At 36.1% G+C, this 20,702-nt stretch overlaps 1 protein-coding gene across 2 annotated transcripts; it reads right to left on the bottom strand.

Annotated features, from left to right (window-relative positions):
* Positions 1-4,569: 4,569 nt before the first annotated feature.
* On the bottom strand, positions 4,570-10,000 carry LOC113290071 (probable arabinosyltransferase ARAD1). Of its 2 annotated transcripts, XR_003331369.1 has the most exons (4): positions 8,975-10,000; positions 6,275-6,640; positions 4,867-5,342; positions 4,570-4,834 (listed from the first exon to the last, which is right to left on the bottom strand). XR_003331369.1 is itself a non-coding variant. In XM_026539584.1 (3 exons), exons 1-3 carry the CDS (start codon positions 9,971-9,973, stop codon positions 5,154-5,156), a joined length of 1,554 nt encoding a protein of 517 aa, XP_026395369.1. In that variant the 5' UTR covers positions 9,974-10,000; the 3' UTR covers positions 4,572-5,153. The 2 variants fall into 2 exon arrangements, 1 of the variants encoding a protein (XP_026395369.1); XM_026539584.1 differs by having other exon boundaries at positions 4,572-5,342.
* Positions 10,001-20,702: the final 10,702 nt, after the last annotated feature.

Below are 20,702 nucleotides of genomic sequence, written 5' to 3'. Positions count from 1 at the left end.
CGATCGCCGTCGACCACGACCATCAGCAGCACCACCGCGCCATCACTACCACCGTCGCCGACGACCACCACCGTTATCGACCACCACCGCCGCCAACCACCACCACCGCTGCCACCGTTACCAACCACCACACCACTACCGCCACCGTCACCAACCACCACAACCACACCACCGCCGCACCACCACCACCGCCGCTCCACAACCACCACCGCCCACCGCCGCCGAGCAACACCACCATTATCGCCGACCACCACCACCAACCAGCCGCCGCCACAAAAAGTGAATTTCATTGATTAATATTCAAGAAAATAAGAAAAAAAATGATGAAACCAAACAGAAAAATGATGAAACCAAAATTGGTTTCACCAAAAATAGATGAAACCGAAATTGGTTTCATCATTTTTCCGCATATTATCGTTTCACCTATACAAATTTCAGTAATGAAACCAAACACGCCGACTTCCAAGTCAGGCCGAATAAACTAGGAAAAAAATCAGGTGAAACCAAAATTTGGTTTCATCATAAAAAAAACACAAATAAGATGAAACCTATCACCACCGTCAACTTTTATGGAGCAATAAAAATATGGAGTTTCAGATTCTCCCGCAACAATGGTACCGGTGAGAACCTTCCTTCTCTTCTTCGTGACATCATCACTGTCAAAATTCTCATTTTCCAATGAGCCTTGGAAATATTGAACTCGTTTACGGATCCTCTAAGGTGAGGATGCAGCAGGAAAATATCTCCACCTTGGGGTTTTCCTATTCAGTAATTTTGTCCAAAAGACATGAGACGGATCTTCATAACCTGACTGCATTTCCAGCTCACCAGGTAAAGAAATATCTCTAGAATATGTCCTTCTTCTAGTTCACCAACAAAAATTGGTTTCGTCAACATAAAATCTGAAGAAAAAAACACATATTACATGAAATCAAAACTGGTTTCAATAAAAAAAATATTATTATATCACCAACAAATTGGTTTCGTCGACAAAAATTAGCAAAAATTAGATGAAACCAAAATTGGTTTCATCATAAATAAGATGAAACCATAATTGGTTTCGTGAAAAATGTCTATTCAACTACAAGAAAAATTACTGGAGGTATATACATGTCCATTGATAAAAAGACGTCATTGAAATGTCATGATTGACATGGCATGCCATGTCCATTGAAAAACTAATCAAAAGATGATAAAGACATGCAAATAAAAATGAACACCTATGCGGTTATGGGAATTATAAGACAGTGGCGCTACCCAAATACTAATATATGCTTAAGAAAGCAGTACGACAGATGGCGACAACCCGAGTACTACTGTTCTAAGCAGGAAAATATGTTAGGGTAACTAATGTTGCTTTATCTTTCATGAGTCTGACTATAGCAGGCATCACCTTCATTAAAAAAAATATATGAAATGTCAGGATTCATTGCGCCAGGGTTCGGTCAATAAACTGGCATAGCAAAGAAAAAATAAGACCCCGGTCTGTGAAGCTCCATCAGGGAGTATTTATGACTGGTTTGGTGAGGATGAATAATTTACCAAGTTGTCCGTCAGAACATAGCATCATGTGAGACTATTAACCATTTCAGTTAAATCTACAGTTGGGGTTTAGTGCCCAAAGTTGCAATCCTACTTTCAGTTCAGTTGCAGGGTAGGGCCAAAACAAGACATGTAAGGATGCCAGGGTAGGGCATCAGAGTACATGCTCACATGACCACTGCACATACTTCGCCAGCACAAGACATTTATTGTCCCACAGGTAGAATTAAACACTGGTAACATCATCTTTGTCAAGTAAATCCCAGTTTAACCACGCAGAAAACGATGAAAACCACCGCTATACAAACCACGAAGTCCAAAATCCAAACATAAACTTAATTGCATCCAAATTGAAATCTTAAAGCATGACACATATTCTAAGGCATTTTACACCCACAAACATGATCCAGTTTCTCCTACCTTTGTTCATTCATGGTATTTTTTTGTTTGATAGGCATAATATCTTCTTCGTAAGCATTATGGACCACAACTCTACAAAATTAATTAATCGTAAAAGCCTAATCATGCCGTAAAACATTCAATTAACCGTGGTTTCAACTGCGCTTCTAAAAAAATCTATTGCAGGGATTTTCAACACAATTCACAAATTATCCAAATTCACAAACATAAGCACACAACTATAGGATGAAAATTCCACAAATGCAATAAGAAGCATGGCGAAAACTAACCATACTCCCCCACCGATCACAAGCATCGATATTGGCTTTCCGACTCAACAACATCTTAACAACATCCACATCCCCGTCACAAGCAGCAATATGCAGCGCAGTCCTTCCATCCAAATCAATACTATTCACATCCGTCCCTTCCTTCAACAATTCCTCGACACCTTTCACATCACCTTGACAAGCCAAAAACAACAATTTTATCGTCAAAGTTAAGATTTTCAGGAACAGTGAGTTCATCAACAATAACATTTACAACAAACCACTTTTTCTTGTATAAAAATTCATTTTTTTTACCTACAAAAACCCAATTTAAATTCAATTCATTTTTCAAACTAAAAATTAATAAGAAAACTGATTACATTTCATACATTAGGCCAATTTCCAGCACCACCAGGTATCATTGGAGATGTTAATCTCCGCAATTCACTTATATTGACTAGTATCCTTGAATTATAATTCTAAGGACGGTCTATTCTCAATTTCCCCCGAATTATTTCAACACCAAACCTTCAATTCATCAATTTATACTCATAGATTTTGCAATTAAAAAGAAAAAAAATAAACAAAAACTCACAATTCAACATTAAAATTTTCTTAAAATTGAACTAAATTTCGATAAACAAAGATCTAATAAAACCCAAAATTACCTGAATAGTTTCATCATCACCAAACTGATTCAACGAATCCCCACCAATATCCACCTCACTTTCATCATCATCTTCACCATCATCATCATCATCATCAAATTCACCATTATTAATCAAACCTAAAGCTCTCTGACCATTTCAAAAAAAAAAAAAACCTCGACTTTTGTTTTTATAATCAACGGAATAATTGAAGTTCTTCTGTGTATATCCGCGAATTTTGGTGTTGCTTTCAGAGTAGAAAGATGAGGTGCTTCCAGTGATAATGGTGGGGAAGGAAGAGATGGAGGTGTTGTTGATGTCAGATGTGGTTTGGTGGCGGCGGAGATGATGCTGGTGGCGATCTGAAATCGTAGTAGGAAAAAAAAGAAACAGAAGTGTTGGCCAGGGAGGACAGGAAGAGGCAGAGGTAATCGTGGCAGATCTGGAAGTGATAGTGGCTTAGTGGTGGTGCTGCGGTCGGAGGAGTTTCTGGTGGTGGTAGGGGGGAAGAAAAAAGAAATGAAACTATTAAACGAGAGGAGAAGAAGGATCGATAAAGATATATACACTAAAGGGTAGGATTGAGATTATAAAAATTAATAAAAACTAAATTTAAATATTTAATTTGAAGTGGAGGTTTATGTCAATTTTAAATGATATGGTTTTTATGCGTCCCAAATAGTATGGCTAGTGTTTTTACAGCTCAATTAGAATCATCTTAGTTTTTTATAGCTTATTATGTTAATCTTGTTAAATAGTACCTCACCGCCTAGGGCAACCTAGGATCCATGCTTAATAAGCCATGGGCAATCCTAACCTTGCAAGCCGGTTTTGGAGGTTAGTTAGGCCCATGAATTTCTAACATGGTATCAGAGCCAGGCCCCTCTCAACCTACTCATGTCCATCCGTGTGTCCGTGATTTCCGTATCACCCATCAGTGTAGCCCAGTCAGCGGCTGTCATACCCATCAGTTCAGTGTAGCCCTAGTCGTTGAGGGGGGTGTTAAATAGTACCACATCGCCTAGGGCAACATAGGATCCATGCTTAATAAGCCATGGGCAACCCTAACCTTGCAAGCCGGTTTTGGAGGTTAGTTAGGCCAATGGATTTCTAACAAATCTTTTGAGGGGCCTGACTTGGATAAGTAACGATGTGCCTTCAAACTGAACAGCTACTAGCAATGAAGCTCAGCTGCATCTGTAAGTCTGTACAAACACATCTTCAACAGATCATATAGAAAGTAGATTGATATTTGCCAACAAAGAAACTTTATTTAGATTCGGATTTCTTTTTTCTTCTCTTTTTTGGCAAGTAATTCAACTGGGAAACCTAAAAAGCAAGAGCTGGTGAACTACAGGTTCCAGATAACCAAGACAGAATCCTGGTGAGCATAACCCATCTTTGCCATCCTTGGCTACGAGGTACCAATAGTATACAAAAGGAAAGCATATCATAACATGAAGCACCGATAGTGTAATCCTACCAGATAGGGTATTCTTCACAAGACAAGGATTTACAGCGTTTACAGCGAATACTTGTACCTCGAGGCTGCCATGCTAGGCAATCAGTAGATTATTCACTGCCCAACATCCAGTTAGGCATGCTACCTGGCCTATCAAATTTGATTTTCCGATGGTTCCCATGTAGATGCCCTAATAGAATAAGAGACATAAAACAACCTGAAGCTGAGATATATAACTTGAATGGTTGAATATGGACCAAAATCAACTAATAAACTGATGCAAAATCAATAATATCATCTATATTCTTATCGTTTATCTCGGTTTATCATCTAGCCTATACAAAGACTATATTACAACAAACAATCTCATTCTCCATCTGTTGCTAAAGTCAGCCTTCTCTGTGAATTACACTAACAAAAAACCTGGAAACTAATAATACAGAAAGTAAAAGATCTATTTTATAACGAAAAACTAAAAAGAAAACAGGAGTGCCTTCAATATCTATGGGAAGTGCCTGGGGGAAAACAGACATGAACCCTTATGTGCCTGGGGGAAAACAGAGACGAACCCTTATTTTGTTGTATATCAAAATCAAGGAAACTGCAATTATACCCTGCAATGAAACATGAGAAACGTGCTGCATATTCTGGTGGCTCGATGAAGAAGAATTAAGGTTGTGTATTCGTATCATTGGATACCTAATAATCTCCAAATCTTGATCTGGTCATAATGTATTGGACGAGAGAGGATTAGAACTTCTGCTACTATTGAATGACTATACTTAAAGCTCTACACTAAGTAAACTGGTGCTTGTTCATTGATTTTTTAAAATATCAGAATGTGGGTCGGGCCCCTGTCTTGTTGGAACAAAGACAAGAGCAGTCTGGTTCACTTAGCTCCCTTCTTACAAGACGCTTGTCACGATTAATCATCAGTTTTACTAGGGGAAGCTTCAGAGTAACTTGGCGCCATATCTCATTCACTGTTCCATTTGGATCATCATACTCAAAGTATCTCTTTACCTGTGGAACACATAACAGGAGAAATTAATCAAACTCACCATTATTGATTAGCGTTCTTGTCAGAACTTGACTCAACATTGTGACCAACTACAAATTTTCAGCACTCTTTATTTTATTTTGTTTTTAAAATTGGTCCCTAGAGACCTCACAGTTTAAAGTTTCAACTACTGCAGCGAAGACAAAAATATGAAGTCTGACGCAGACAAAAGTATAAATAAACATCTATTGACATGCAGCTTGTCTGATCCCCAGATTTAGCATGATCATGACGAATTTAGTATTGCGAGACAGGTATTAACCTGTGAAACCCAGTGACTAATATCTAAACCACAAAATTTACTTATGATGTATGACCCTCTAACTGAAATGAGACTGGACAGACATTACCAACATCTTCATAACTACAACCACTACCTCGCGTCCGTTGCTAAATCACCAGTGCAAAGAGTCAAAGACCACCAACATCTATTTCCTTGCTCTAAAAAACAACATGGGTTTATTCGAACCGAAAATCCCCCAGGCTTTCTATGTCTCGGACACTCAAGGATCAGAGTTACTTGGTCAGCCTAAAGACGTTTAATGATATTTTGAAGCTATGAACACGAACAATGATGTTACCGACATTAATAAGTGATGAATAAGAGAACTACTGCAAAGCTGAGGAGCATGAAGTGAACCAAGTGCATATGAGTCTAATGCCTGTATTAACAGCACAGTGGCCGAGAATTAATGACAGAAGGTACTCCAAATAGGTAGGACAACATTTTAAAAGGCATATATGATGGTATTAACGAGTTAAAGTCATTGTAGCAATAGCTAAAGATTATAAAATAACTTTTAGTGACTATGAAAAATGGACTAACACATAACGTATGCCCCGACATATTAGAATTCATCAATAAACAAACCAGAACTATGAAAATACTCCTCACCTCTTTAAGCTCTCGCTGGTATTCCAGAATCTTCTCGGTTCTTATTTTTCTTAACATTTTAGTAAGATGACCTGGTTTTACTGCAGTGTCAGAGTCTACAAAGATAGCAATTTTTTTGTAGTCTATTGCATCTTCAAAGGGCAACTCAATCTGGTCACTGACAATCACTGGAATGCACAAGCTGACTATGGCATCAAACAGTCTGCAGGCTGAGGGTGTATCTCCAGCAGGATGTAAGCAGAACTTTGAAGAATGCATCCCTTGTGTTGCCATACGTCGACTTTCCCTGGACTGTGCACCATGTTTTATAATGACATCTTCCTCACTTTCAAGCACTTGGAAAAGGAGGTCACGAACTTTGCCACCCTAAAATAAATTGAGCATTAGCAGTTTCTTATATGTAAGAAACATAACACCCATGACCAGAGAGTATAATAAGAATGTTGGTGCTTTACTACTACTCAGTTATGTCAACTTACTAACAGTTTCTAAAAACAGAATTCAAATAAATGTCAATAACTCCATTTGATCAAAATGTGATCCTATGCTATGCATATTCAAGAGCCAATATATATATCAGAGCCCGCAAAGAACCTCTGTACGAACTGTCCATCAACAAAAATAATTTAACTGCAATGATACTATTCCTAAAAGCAATGAGTTCCGGCAGATGAATATGACTGTATGCATTCTAAATATCCATCAGAAAAAAGTGTCAGAGACCCTATATGCTGCAAGAGGCCTGACTAAAGTGAGAATTAATGCCATCTGTAGATAGCATGTTTCTTGTCGGTTCTCTTGCACGCCTTCGTTGGCCAGCTGCTTGCCAACCAGGAGGATTCATGTGACAGAAGCCCATTACTCAATGAACAACTAGGAAGAAATGGATCCCTGTTTGGCTATTAGGTGCACATCAGTCGTGCAAAGTTATCACGTATACAATGAACAACAGAAAGAGCTTGGTGTTGTTCATGACACCAAGCTTGCGATAATCAAACATATCTCCTCTCTCCAGTTTCATACGGAACTCAATTACTAGCTAACATAATGCTGACTGCAGCCCTGCTGTAAGGAGGCTTAGCAAGAGCGATACCCCTATCAGAAGTTTGTTTCACAGAAAGGCGTACTTATAAATGAAGCTGTACTAACGCACGTAATGAGATCAAGCAAAGAAAATGGATCCAAAGACAATGTGAAATTGCAAGAAACAGAAGAAGATAGAGACACAAGAAAGCCGTAAAATAACAAGAATGTTCCAAGTGATGCAATCAAAATTACATTTGCTATACGACAACACACATTATTACCAAATAATTGAGGCCAAACAAATTCAAACTTCCACTAACCTTGCCACTTGCAAAATAATGCGTAATTGTTTCGTACTAGCAAAATAATGTGTAATTCAAACTTCCACTATTTCTAACAACTTTTAAAAGATGAAAGAGATCCAACTCTCAGGACACCCACATCACAAACTCTTCTACCAAAAAATTTGAACACTTGAGGAGGAAGACATCCAGGGCCATTTGATAAAGCAAGTCATTATTCGCGAGTATTCACTTGTGAAGACATGTCTGGGGAAAACTAGTCCACGTAGATAATTAATATCTACAATAATAAATAAACTAGACAGACGTGGTCCATGAATTTTGTGATATAAATACATATATTGAATATGGCCTACTAGAAGGTTATTTCATATCCAAAGCTAAAGGAAATAAAACCAAAGTGAACAGCTGGCAAAGAATCACAGAGACCATATATGTACATAAACTACGCTATGCAACACCAATAAGTCTCCACGATGAAGGACTGCTCTTACAAGTGAGACATGAACATAAAGCTTCCAACCATTTTCTTACTATTTCTGAACATAAGCATAGATTTCACTTTTAAGAAATTCACACAGTTATTTGCAAGTACGAAAGCACAGGCTTCCTATACACGCAAAGGAGTGCCAACAGAAAGTACACATTTCACCACCTCATACTCATCTAAGACACGGTTTCAACGTTTTTGGCCTTTGAGAAATTAATCAACTATATAATTCCTGAGGAAGTAAAACCTATGGTCGCGCAAAAGCATAGTAATATAAACGATTCACCCCAGAGAGCAGAAAGGTGTATGGAAGGATGTGATGGTTTAAATTGGTATACGACACAAGACCTTCAGCATGATTACGACAGACAGCTATATTACAAACTTCAACTTCATTAGGATCATTGGTATGTTGAAGACCGGAAATCGGGATATCACCCTTCGATGAACAGAATACTACTTTCTTTCTATTTCCATTTCAGAAGAAAACCAACACATCGCAGCTAATACAAGATCGAAAGATTGTGACTGGTATGACATTATAGGTTGCAGAACGAATCGAATCAGCATGCATCACATTTTTCATTCCCAAACAAACATAACAATAACAAATGCAGCTCTAATAAACAGCTAAAAAAGGTTGTGATTAAATCAACAATATGTTCTATAAAACATATTTTTTTCCAAAAGAGGTTTGTATAAAACTATAATTGTTCAGGGAGTTTGTTGCTTAATTGGTTCAATTCAAGCTGTCAAATGTTTTCATGTTAAGTTTCCGTTCCCCAACAGAAATCCCGAATGCCTAATATAGTTAAATTTCCTATATTCAAAACTGAAGAGCAACATTCAAATAATAAAAATGTCAAAAGAAGAGCAGTTTACCTCCTTTCGATACCGATTTCCCATGAAGAACAACAGTGAATTCCTCCCCTCCACACCAATTTCACCTTTAAAAGGATTAATCCGATGAGAATAAGGTAAAATAACATCTTTAACCAAAGAAGCCTGATCCCTTGTTAATCTTCCAAAATCTGAAACTAACAAAATCCCATTCTTAATCCTATCAATAACTTTATAGAGTGCATTTGGATCTTGACATATAAAAACATGATCCCACCCATTATTCCTCTTCCAATAAATTTGTTCTTCTAACCATTCCATCAAACTTTGTTGCATTTCTTCATCACTGTAAACACTACCACCGACATTACTATTCACATTGACACCACTAACTGGTCTAATTGGATTGGCAACCAGACTCAAAGACGAAAAGAATGGTACATAAAACAAATCAGCATCTTCTGGATCCAAAACCCTAACAATCGGAGAACCGTACCGATCTTCCTTAATCAAATCCGAGAATAACCACCATTCCGCAGAATGTTGATTCCCTGGATACTTGAGATTCAAAACATCATCAATAGGAACTGTAATGGACGGATCACGAGCTTTAAGATAACTCTCAACAACACCATAAGTAAATTTTCTCGGCAGATCGTATAAATAAACTTTAACAGGAGGAGGAGAATTAAATGAAGAAGAAGAAGATAAGATTGAGAAAGGTGAATTTGATGAAGATTCAAATGATAAGGGATTAGGGTTTATAGGTGTAAGAAAAGTATTGAAGAATGCATATAGAGCTACAAAGGTAAGAATTGTGACTAGGGTTGGTTTAAGACAGGGAGATTTTCTACCCATTTTTGAATTTATCTGATAGATTAAGAATGATGTGTTCTTTAAGGTTAAGTTTTCTCCATCTGAAGATGATGAAGATAATGGAAGAAGAGAAGAGAAAGAGGAAGAAGATGACGTTGAAGATGGAGAAGGAAAAGAAGATCGCCCTTGTTTTTTCGGTTTCCTGGGTTTGCTTCGATCACTCATCGTATGTTTAACATTCTTTTTCTTTTTCGGTTTTTAATTTCTTTTTTTTTAATTTATTTTCTGGGCAAGCCCACAAGGGTAGTACGGTACTTTTCAATCAACTATTTACTGGAGTATTTAATTTCAAAATTAACTTTTATTAAACGGTCCGCGGGTTATAACCCCAAAGGGGTTATAACCCATCTACAAAAAACCCATCCAAACAAAAGTGATAAAAAAACCCCAAATATCATAAACTGTCTAAACTACCCTCCCCTAATTCAACCCAAAAGAAACTGAGAAAGAAAACGACCCACTAACGGAAAAAGTTTCTTAAAACCTCCGCTCCTGTTCGTTCAAAATCATTCTGTTCGTTCAAAAATCAATCCGCTCCTGTATTCATTCAAAATCAATCTGCTCATCCCTAAGCCAAAATCGTTCAAAATCAATCTGTATTCGTCATCATCTTCTCGATTTTACCTTCTTCTCTTATTCTAAGGTTGCGTATTTCAACCACTGCTACAAAATCTGACCTAATTTTTCAACCACAAATGGTGAAGAAACAAAATCAACAGGCGAAAAAGAAAGATGAAAAGCTAAAGAAAATAGCGAAACCATCTCCTAAAGGTAAGAAATCGAACTTGCTTTCAAGTTGATTTCGAGTTTGAATTCAAAAGATTATTAGGTTTCATTTGATTTATGGGTTGGTTTTCTGTTTGCTTTTAGGTTTCATTTCTTAGGTTAGGTTCTGTTTTCATTTGGTTACATCGTTTCTTTGGTTTAGGTTTAGGTTTCAGTTTGTTTGATGTAACCAAATGAAAACAGATTTCAATTGTTCGTATACTTGATGCAACCAGATATTTTTTTTTCTATTTGATGAAACCATATTTCATTTGTTGTTTATTTGATGAAACCAAAGTATAATCTGTTTTTTTTTTTATGAAACAATTCTGGGTTTCATCACTTTTCATTTGTTAGGTTTAGGTCTGCAAGAATGATGTAACAGATTTGCGATGAAACCAGATATCATTTTCTGTTTCTTAATGAAACCCAAAATTGGTTTCATCATTTTTAGTTATTGGTTTACTTCTAGAGTTGTTATTGGCTGTTGATTTGAATTCAAACTGTGGAGATTAGCGCTATGTTACGTAATCTTATGGTTTCATACAAGTTTCAATTATGCTTATGGTTTCATCACTTTGTTCGTGCTTATGGTTTCATCATTACAAGTTTATGTCTTATGGTTTCATCATTATTATTTATTATTCTCTTATGGTTTAATTTTGGTTTCACAATAGGTAAAAAAGAGATAAGGAACCATACAGGTGCTCGTTGCATCATTTGTGCGAGCTAGCAGTGAAAATTAAGGAGTTGATAGAAAATAAGCAACTGCATTTGAAAGCTCTTAAATCATGTCCTTTCTGGCATTTCTTTGAGCCGTTCTATGATGGCGTAATGAGCAAAGATGAGCTCATCAAAAAGACAAAAGCAGTAATAATGTTTTTAAGTACAATTGAAAACAGACTTGATGGTAAGCTCCCGTATTGTTTCAAATTAGCAAGATCAAGGAAAATGATTTTGCGGACAATTCCAGAACATTTTGCTGTGACTTTTGGTTTCCAAATGGTGAATTATGTAGAAGCAGACGACATTGATGAAGATCTGGTTAAAAAGGTTAACGTCTTTGTGGCTAATTATTTTGCTGGAAATAAAAAGACAAAAAAAAACGATATTGAAAAGCGTATGCTGGAAGCCGCAAATGATGAAACCAGAGCGGATGACTTTGTCAAGTTTTTCGTAATGTTTCTGTTGGTTTCAGTATTTGTCCCTAACAAATGTGGGCAGACTCTCGCAGCAAAGTACTTGTATATGGTGTTTGATATGAACAAGGTGTGCTGGCCGGAAGTCTTCCATGACTATGTACTTGATTCGATAATGACAAACAGAACAGACGTAGAAAATGTTGTTGGTTGTGTAATATACCCTCTGGTAAGTTAAGATTTGTTCTTTTTTTTCATAAGTTCAGTATTTTTTTTCAATAATGGTTGTTGAATATTAAGCGACTTGTTTTTGATGATTAATTTAAATATTGGTTTTTTTTTTTTTTTTGCAGTATTGGTTGGCAGAGATGACAAAGATCGCACAAAGAAAGCATGGGCTAGACAAGTATCCGAGGTTTGCTAGATGGAACCTTAGCAACATATGTCAACAAGTATTGTCTAACTTTGAGAATCTTGAAGAAAAAACAGAACTTTGGTCTAAGGTAAATATTTACTTAGAAGATTTACTTTTCTGATGGAACCAATTTTGGTTTCATCAAAAATTCTAGCTGAATTTTTGTTTCTTAGATAACTTCGAGGGTTTTATTTGATATTTTTGTTAGACAATATTCGAAATCTTCGAGGGTTTTATTAGATTATTGCTATGAGTTGTTACCATTACTTGTTACCATTAAAAATGCTACGCTTGGTATGTCGTCTGTTTTATTTTAAACGAATTTTGGTAAATATTTTCTTGTTCAGATTTACTTTTTTGATGAAACCAGTTTTGGATTCATCAAATTTTTTAGCTGAAACCAATTTTTCTTGTGTACTGCAGGAGAATATTGGTCACCGAAAGGGATCATTCTTGCTTCAGTATGACGAATCAGAAATGCGCTTGGCTGATCCCGTAGATGAAGTGGAAATTGTTGTGCCAGATGAAGAAAATGAAGTGCCGGTCAAAGTGCAAGATGAAGAAAATGTTGGTGCTAGAAGTGAAGCTAACTCCTTCAAAGCCAAATACCAATTTGCGCGATCATTGATTGAAAAGCTTAGGACCAATGCTACATATGTTCTTTCTGAAGAAGAAGAATCACTGCTAGCAAAATATGATGCCGAGGACAGGGAACAACAACTGGTACAAAGATAGATTTGATTTTTCTTAGTAACAATTGAATTACTCGCATATATTACAATTTTCTTATACATTTCATCATTTTTTTGATGAAACCAGATTTGGTTTCATCATTTCAAGTTAATGTTTGTTTGATGAATTGGCCAGTTCTTTTTATTCTTTCAGAAGTTTTTGATTTTTACAGCATTAGGTTTTGACACAGGAAGATGAAAAGTAAAATAACTTAGGTATCTTAATATTGCAGGTGATAACAAGGGATGTTAACATGATAAATCAACAAGAATCTGAACAAGAGCAGGTCATATCTTCTTCGTCGAAGACGGTCACCGATGATGAACAAGAAGGAGATGGTACTGAGTTGACTCCAAATAATATCGAGGATATCAAGGTGGCAGAGCGGGTTGAATCTGAAATGGAGAAAGATACTTCATCGATGCCAGTCACCAATGATGAACAAGAAGGAGAGGGTACTGAGTTGACTCCAAATACCGTTGAGGATATCAAGGTGGCAGAGCGGGTAGAATCTGAAATGAAGCAAATTATTGAACAAGAAGAAAACGAAACTCAATTTGTAATTGATGAAGATGTTATCAGGAAAATGGAATATGAATACAATAAGAAAGGTTGTTCGTCGTCAAAGCCAAATGTTGGAAGCGTATACTACTACTCAGCTGTAAAGATGGCGAATGATTTACTTGAGTTAGAGAATGAACAACCTGGATTTGATTTAGGACTGTCGCAGTGTGACAGTCAAGAGAAAGGACATGGAGAACTCAGTGCTGCGCAAAGGATGAGTAACATGGTTACAAGAATGAGGGAAGACAGAAGGAATTTGGTTCCACCTATCAGAATGCAGGATTACAACACCAGTGTGAAAAAAAGAAGAAAGGTTACAGCTCGTAAGTGCAAGGAGAACAAGAAGGTGCAGGAAGTACAGGGGGTGAAGTTGAAACCAGTTGATAACTTGAAGATCTTGAAAGTACTCAACAGAAATGAGAAACCCCTCGTGACCACTTTTTTCAGAAAGAATAATGAAAGGTAATTGGGAAATAACTGATGTAACCAAGACTGGTTTCATCAAAATTTTGTTCCAAGTTATGCATTGTTTCTCCATTTTTATCCATCATTGACTAGCTTTTTAAAAAATAAAATTAACAGGTCAACGGCGTGGGAGCATTTAAATCTTCAATTACATATATCGGGGAAGATGATGGATAATTTGATGAGAGAGGGTGACGTCGCAGGAGACATTATAGAGTTCTACATTTTGAAGCTGCAAAACAACATCAAAAAAAATAAGTTGAAACAAGATGGTTCTCCAAAGTACCAGAGAGCTGTGTTTATAAGCACATTTGCCTATGTAAGTTTACTCCGAAATTGTTTAATGTAAATTTTTTGGCATAAAAAATAGTTGTGGAAAACAAAAAATGATGTTGTTTATATGGTTAATTTTGATGGAACAAAGTTTGGTTTCATCAAACTTGCATGTCTGTAACTAATTAAGGAGCTTTTATCTGTATTTTGTTTCAGACATGTCACTCATTAGGAAAGAAATGTGGTGCTGTAATAGAAGGCTTCATCGACAAAATGGATTATAGCGTGCGGTTTTTGTTCGTTCCGTTGCTGACATCACTTGAGATGTAAACCATTGGACATTGCTTACTTTTGATTTTGAAACCGGGGAATTTTATCACTACAACTCCTTGGCTTCCACGGGAGAGGAATGCAGAAAAAGTGCTGAAAGCATGAAACAACGTATAGTATCAGCATTTGCACAGCACGACGCAAAGCTCCCCTGTGATCAGCAGGCAAGTCAGCCAACAACATACTCTTTGCACAACCCTACATGTTGTGAACAAATAGGGTAAGTTATGTTTGGAAGTTTATATTTCACATATGCATATGCTTGAAATCATTACATCACTTGTAACCGAATGCTTTACATATAGATACTAATATCAGAACACTCTCAGCTAGTCACTTTGTAACAATTGAGACATTGTTTTGGTTTTTCAGGAACGATTGTGGCCTGCATGTTTTCTATTACATGAAGAGCCTCTTGAAAGGAAACATGTCTACAGATGATATACGAGAAAAGGTGCATAATATGAGACCAAAGTTGGCGTTGAAGATACTCCTTGACAATATAGAATAATACTCGCATGTCGTGCCAGTCCTATTGAACATTCAGTTTTAGTTGAATTTTAAATTACTTTTGAAATGGTTATTGTAATGATGATACTCCTTGACATACAGTTCTCCTTGCAGATTCAAGTTTTAGTTGAAGTTTAATGTACTTGTGAAATGGTTACAGTTTATATAAAAAACGATTTCGTGCTATTTCAGTTGTATTTCCTTAAAAGCTTATGTCTACAAAAATATGATGTCTCATTTTTATAAAAACTATCCATAAATGATGTGTCATATATTTGCGGCACCAATAAACAGTAGACAAAACATCATCTACTGTGTTGTCAAAAAATATAGAAGAAAAAGTGACAGTAAAACAATGGTTCCACCAAAAATAAGATAAAACCCTTTCTGGTTTCATCAAAAAAATGATGAAACCCTTTGTGGTTTCATCAAAAAATGATGAAACCTGATTCGGTTACACCAAACTATAAAGGCCTGTAAAAATTCTGAAAAACTTAAACTTAATCAAAATTATTATTCTTAGTCAAAATATAAAATGAAAACACCTGCAGCATATTAACTTCTAAAACAAAAAATATGAAATAGTAAATGAAACACATATTGTAGTCTAGCAAACGAAACTAAGAGTAAAATTCGATGACTTGCAGGAACCACATATTGTAGTCTAGTCGAAATGACCCCAAGTTCTCATGAAATCTGACGAGAAGGGCATGTCCGTTTATTATGGGTGGTCAAAACCTTGCAGGAACCACAGGTTCTCATCTTCTTATTGGCAACTGAACCTGTATTAGGAATCCTCTTCTTCGATGGACGTCCTGGTTGTGGTCCATTATTCGGACCAAAAACCATCGATTTCGGCGACACTGTCACGGGCTTTTCGACTGTGGGAACAGGATTGATTGCATGTTTATACGATTCTCGGTAGAACTTTACTGTAAAATAGTGCTCAACATAATTGTAAGGATCTTCTCCATTCACCATGATGCAACGGACAACATGGGCACACGGGAAACCGTCAATACGCCAACGGTTGCAAGAACATGTTCTTCTTTTCAAATCGACAGTCTGTGTTAATGAAGCATGAACTTCAAACACATATTCCGACGACTTGGTGACTTGGTAGTTACATCCATGCATCTTGTTGTCGTGGAGTAGAGCTTCATATTCTGGACATAGAGTTTGACGCCATTTCATTAAGTTAGCAGAGTCCTCACGACGTTTACACATTTGGTCCATTAGCTTCACCCTGATCTCATCAACCATGATGGCTATAGGCTTCTCTCTCTCTTCAACGACCGAACCATTGAAACTCTCGCAATATTTGAACACAACCTACCATATCGTCGACCCTTGAAGAAAAAACTTGCCCATTTATCAAGAGGAGCTCTACTTAGATAGTCTTGTAACTTCTGATTTTGAACCTTCCTCAACTTATCCCAATTCTCTGAAAATTCTTTATGAGTAGAAGCATACGCACATTTCTTAAACAGTCCCAATACATATTTGTTATAAACTTTGCAACTCTTTGGTAAGCATGTATTGATATTGCATTCCATATGCCAGTAGCACCAACCATGAAAAGCCTCAGGAAAAACAATAGGAATTTGTGTTACCAATCCAATACCTCGATCACTCACAAAAGTAAGCTTTGGTCGCAAAGGAGAAAGGACTTTCTTCAAATTATCCAAAAACCATTTCCAGTTCGCTTCATTCTCCGATGAAACACACCATAAGCAAGAGGGAAGATTTCTGTAACATGAACAGAAAGCATAACACAAGCATAAGATGGGATGAAAACCAAACATAAAAAATGATGAAACCAACATAAAAAAATGATGAAACCAACATAAAAAAATGATAAAAACCTTACCATCATTTCCGGTTAGACCTGTTGCTGCCATCATATGACCAAGGTACTTGCTTTTCAAGTGAGCCGCATCAACGAATAATACAGGACGACAGAAATGAATCCACGACTACAAGCTTCAAAACAGATAAACATCCTCTGAAATTTATGGGTCCCTTCTTCAACTTCCAAAACCACGTGAGAACCAGGATTAGTTTCAATCAACTTGTTTTTATACCAGTTCAAGAACATAAAAGATTTCTCGTTCTCTCCCCATGAAGTATTCAGTGCATGCTTCTTACCTGCGTATGCATAATAACGACTAATGTCAAAGCCGAAGTCTCTCGTAAAAGATTCCATAATATGCTTAGTTTTCTTATTAGGATCCTGTTTAATTTCATCAATAATCAAGCTACTAACTAGTTTCTTCGATATCCGTGGAATGTTAACAAATCCACCAACACAAGTATGCTGATTATTTAGTTCCTTGATAATAAAAGGACTTCCTACAACACCATCAACAGACACAGCATATAAATGCCAGTCACATTTCTCCTCTTTGTTCTTATTAGCACAACGTGCACCAATCCTCAACTTCTCATTCCTATATACCATGTATTCATAACCAGCTGCTGCGTGATACTTCTGTAAATCACAACGAACTTGTTCAACACCTCCCGGAAACAACTGTTCAACTCCTTGAAAGAGATGTAACCAGTGAGCAGACTTCAACGGTTCCTTAATTTTATCTGGAACATCATAATCAATCCGTGGCTTCTCAAAAGGTATAATTCCAGAACTTTGAGGCTGGTCATCAAAAGCTATAATTCCTGAACTTATTGAACCAGAAATCTCAGTTTTATGACTAACGAGTAACTCCATAATCCCTTCTTTATTATACATACTAAATAGAGCCAAACATTGAAGATCAAAATCAGAATGAATGACCTTTTGCTGATCATCAACCATGTGAAAAATTTCCATAGAAGGAGGAGAGAATTCACACCAACTTGAGCATATACTAGTCTTCAAATTAGCAAAAGACTCTTGGAGGCCAATACGAAGAGTTAAACAATCTTCTTTGTGACATACAAGTGCGAGAACAGAATCCATAATCTACAGAACAAAATGATGAAACCAAAAACAGTTTCACCAGATGTGAATATCAACAACAATTTTTTTTTTTTGAAAAACAGTTCCAAAGATATGGAATCCTTCATAAGAACATCAACACAAACATAAAAAAACATATGCTAACATCAATTCAGTTTATTCGACAAGAGTGACTAGCAAATTCACACAAACAAAATCAAAAATCAACACAAAAAAGAGAATTGAATACCTGAAAAGTTGATTGATTCTTTGAAGACGAAGATGATCAACACGAAGTTGATTGATTGTTCAGCTGGATTCTTCAATTCGAGATTCAATTTCAACTTGAAAAGCGGAAATATGATTTCAGCTAAACTGATTTCAGATCTCGAATAAAGAATTGGATTCTTCTCTTCTTCGAACAACTACGTTTATCTTCTCTTCTTCGAACAATTGAATTGGATTCTTCTACGTATCTCGAATAAACAGATCTCAAAACTTGTAGCTTCTCCTCCGGTTCTTCAATCAAACAAACCTAAAATTGCTCTCTCAATTTTTGAATTGAAATTGGGAGAAGATGATGACGAATCTTTGAATTGAAACGAAAAAAACGAAGAAAACTAGGAAAGAAGAATCACACTTTCATCCGATATGTTCGGTTCAGAGAGGAAATTTTTTTCTTTCTTGTTTCCGCCAAACTTTCCTTTGAAAGTGTTTTTATATGCGGAAGGTTAATTTTGGAATTTAGAAATCAAATAAAAACTGAATTTTAAAATTTTTATTTGAATTGGGGTTTTTGTCCCAGTTTTGTTTGAAACGGTTTTTATTTGTTAAAAATAAAATGACCGGTTTTTTCTTATCACTAGTTTGTTCACCTAGGGGTTTTGTCACTAGTTTTGTTGACTTAAAAAAGCAAATAAGTAGCTTCTTGGTGAGTATCCACCCTATCCAACCTGACTTTTAACTTATTGACTTAAAAAAGTCGAAAAGCTGCTTCTGTATCAGTATCCAAACGACCTATTAGCGATTCATTAATTGGCAACTTATGTCAAATTTAACGAAAAAAACCGTTCAGTAAATATCTTTATGAAAATTTCGTGGTGACCAAGTTACAAAGGTACATATAAAGGTTATAATGTTAACCAGATTTGCACGTTCATTACGATCAAATAGAATACCAGGAACCAGACTCGCGCATCCAATGGGTTGAAAGTAAAATCAAATCAGATCAGATAACAATGGGGATCTGCGAACAAGAATTGGTTTTTTTGTTACTGTTTCGTTAATGTTTAGGTGTGTGTTTGCAGAATACGTAAACAAGCAATTATCATGAATCTAATCTAATTATCGCGATTATCTTTTCTTTTGCATTTCTTATTTTTTTGGTTTCGATTTTATGGCAAATTAAAAAAAAAAATCTTACAATTACGTACTAATTAATCAAATCACATGTCTAAACATTGTTTTCTTATTTTATGTCTTTGATTACACTCTTTTATTTTGTGCCTTTGATTACCTAAAAGTTGATATTGAGAGTTTATTTATTAATGATTATTGATTTATCTTCGTTTTGGTTTGGTAGGTGAGAAGAGAGTATTTTTGTCTTTTGTGGCAATCAAGTTGGTAATTTTTGTATTTTGGTTTTCTGATTTTTTATGTTCTTCGGTGTATTTTATTTGGGTGTTTTTTATTTCCTATTGATCTAATCTTTTTTCTTCCCTGATGTTGCAGTTGCGATTGAATGCACGTATTGGTAATCGTTATCTTCTTCACCCGCACAGTGGTATCACTTTTAGCAATTATTTATTTATGTTCTTCACCCGCACAGTGGTATCACTTTTAGCAATTATTTATTTATATTCAGCATATATCTTTTTTAGTAGGTTTACTATCAAAGGTTCATACCTATAATTTACTCCATCATCACTTTAATTTATCGGTGCATTGGGTGTGAAGCTGCACATATTCTTGATGTGCATGGCCTTCGTATAGTTGTCGAACTCAGAGCCGGGTAAAATGGCTAAATGCTTTGGAATGTGAAGTTTCAAATTCTGTGAAATTGGCTTTGACAGCAATAGTAACAGACAATGTAGCATTCAAGGCTCATGCACACCAGTATTCTGGCGGACAAATCTCAACCAATGATTTATGGAAGCAATGGAAAAGACAGGTGTATGAAACCGTTTGAATGTTATAGATGACATAAGTTAATCACAAAAATGAAGGCGTTAGCTTTGTTGACGATAACCCTTCCGCAGAATAAACAAGCCTTTGAGTTATATAAAAAATTAAGCCATTCATTTCGATAGGAAACAAGTTGTAATTGTTTGAAATGAATACAAGAGATAAAATTGATGCACTTGAAAGTAAGCATTTACGTGTTTAATTGTTGCAGACTCTGAATTTTTGGTATATATAGGAAGACATCATCATATATTGTTCTCCTACTTTTAAGCCTCTAATACTTCTTTATTCGTCTCATTCTTTAGGTTGTGTAGTTTTATATTAGTGAATCTTATGTCACTTGGATTCCTAAGCCATCGAGGTTAAACACTGGACATCTTTGGACTGCAACTTAAAATTGTATCCAGGATGTCAACGTTAAAATTCCAGGTAAAATTGCAGCCAAATGTTTTTTTTTTGTGATGCATATCATATCAACTTCCTCATGAATTTCTTTAATATGTTAAATTCTCCAGGATGAATTGCAACAATGCCATTGGAGACGTTGCAGTGGATCGGTATCATCACTACAAAGGTGAC

The sequence above is a fragment of the Papaver somniferum genome, chromosome 6 (assembly GCF_003573695.1).
Source record: "Papaver somniferum cultivar HN1 chromosome 6, ASM357369v1, whole genome shotgun sequence".
In the NCBI taxonomy this organism is placed as follows: domain Eukaryota; kingdom Viridiplantae; phylum Streptophyta; class Magnoliopsida; order Ranunculales; family Papaveraceae; genus Papaver; species Papaver somniferum.
Note: the sequence above shows the minus strand (reverse complement) of the source record. Positions and strands in the feature narration are given on the sequence as shown.